Source organism: Colobus angolensis, unplaced genomic scaffold, assembly GCF_000951035.1.
Source record: "Colobus angolensis palliatus isolate OR3802 unplaced genomic scaffold, Cang.pa_1.0 Scaffold234, whole genome shotgun sequence".
In the NCBI taxonomy this organism is placed as follows: domain Eukaryota; kingdom Metazoa; phylum Chordata; class Mammalia; order Primates; family Cercopithecidae; genus Colobus; species Colobus angolensis.
Window position 1 is genome coordinate 2,490,814 of NW_012115533.1, and position 2,000 is coordinate 2,492,813.

General features: G+C 36.6%; 1 protein-coding gene across 1 annotated transcript; it reads right to left on the minus strand.

Annotated features, from left to right (window-relative positions):
- Nucleotides 1-1,147: 1,147 nt before the first annotated feature.
- Nucleotides 1,148-1,642, minus strand: LOC105513685 (developmental pluripotency-associated protein 3-like). The gene has a single exon (XM_011944627.1). The coding sequence runs from the start codon at nucleotides 1,640-1,642 to the stop codon at nucleotides 1,148-1,150; it is 495 nt and encodes a 164-aa protein (XP_011800017.1).
- Nucleotides 1,643-2,000: the final 358 nt, after the last annotated feature.

Genomic DNA, 2,000 nt, shown 5'->3' on the forward strand with positions numbered 1-2,000 from the left:
AATCCATCTTGAATTAATGTTCCTATAAGGAGTAAGGAAAGGATCCAGTTTCAGCTTTCTACTTATGGCTAGCCAATTTTCCCAGCACCGTTTATTAAATAGGGAATCGTTTCCCCATTTCTTGTTTTTGTCAGGTTTGTCAAAGATCAGATGGCTGTAGATGTGTGGTATTATTTCTGAGGGCTGTGTTCTGTTTCATTGTTCTGTATCTCTGTTTTGGTACCAGTACCATGCTGTTTTGATTACTGTAGCCTTGTAGTATAGTTTGAAGTCAGGTAGCATGATGCCTCCAGCTTTGTTTTTTTGGCTTAGGTTTGTCTTGGCAATGCGGGCTCTTTTTTGGTTCCATATGAACTTTAAAGCAGTTTTTTCCATTTCTGTGAAGAAAGTCATTGGTAGCTTAATGGGGATGGTATTGAATCTATAAATTACTTTGGGCAGTATGGCCATTTTCACAATATTGATTCTTCCTATCCATGAGCATATCCATTTTAATGTTATCTGAGCTTGTTGGATCTTTGTTTGGGTGGCTTTTATTAATTTGTGTAATTCCCAAACATTATATCTTCATATTTATTCTTTTTATCTTCTTAAGTTTCAAATTTAGTTACACCATTTAAAATGCATTTTCCATAGCTCTGCTTCTTTTTCTCACTTTTAATTTCTTTTTTTTTTTAAAGGTACTCAAATGTCAACTTTATTGTTTCTATATAAACACCTTTTTGTACTGAAAACTGTAAAAATAACAACGTTTGCTGTGATTGCAATCCAAATTTTTGAAAGCCAGAAAATCTAGTTATTATGCTATAGCCAAACTACCTAATGCTTTCTTTATCCACAAGTAACTTTGCTTCAATTTCTTGATGTTGGGTTTCATCTCACTGACTTTGGGCTTCTCAGACACATGGGAATACTTATGTCTTTCGGTCAAATCAAACAGTAAAGCTAAAGTTATTCAAATACATTCAAATGACACAGATCCCTTACAAATGGCTAGTATCATAGTAGGAAGAAAAAGATACAAGAAGAAAAATACATCCTAGAACTCGTTAATATTATTGGTGTATAGTCTATACTAGCATAGAATAGCTTTCACAACCTGCTATATAGGATTACCAGCAAGAAGAAAAAGGTGCAAGAATAAGTTTCATGGCTGAAGTGGCTTGGTCTCATAATTCCCTATTCTAGCATTCTCAGAAGGGTCCCATCCGTTAGACACGCAGAAACTGCAGGGACATTTGAATGGTCTTGATTCCTTCCTAACTCCCTTAAGCCCAGTGTTTGTTAGTATTCTTTCATGCGTACGAACTCTGCCCAGTAACATGTATCTGAATCTTGCCATCCTTTCTCTCTGCACAGACAGCAATGTTCTTACTCCTCTCCTTCTGTAAATCAAGTCATCTCTGATTTCCCTGAGGACTGGTGCTCTTGCAGCAATTCCATCTATCACTCGATGGAGTGACTCTTCTGGTAGAGGGGAAGGGGATTCATTAGTGGCGTTGATAGTCAAGTTACTAAGGTTCTTTATCAACATCTCGGAACAGATTTCAGAGGCCCCTGAATCGTCCCGAGAATTTTCTTGGGTAAGCATTTGTGAAGACTCTGGGATGGAGGTTGGATTAAACTGCTGTGATGGGTCCATCTGCGTCTTCTCACTTTTAATTTCATTACAGTTGAGTATTTTCCGTTGATCTATCCATCAGTGTCCCTATTTCTTCAATAGTGTTGAGAGTCAATTCAAAGGCACTTTTCATTCTTTTCACTGTGTTTACATTTATATCCTATTCATGTCCTTATTATCCTCAAGTCTCAGCTGATAGTAGTCATGTCTTTATGCATATTGTTCATCTTCTCCACTGTAACATTTAACACAAAAATTATATCTATATTGAATCCCCCGTTTAATAATGTCAACACCTGACTCATTTCTGAATCTGATTCTTTTGATTGCTCTGTTTCTTGACAGAGTGCGGTTTCATTCTTGATTCTCTGCAGTTTAA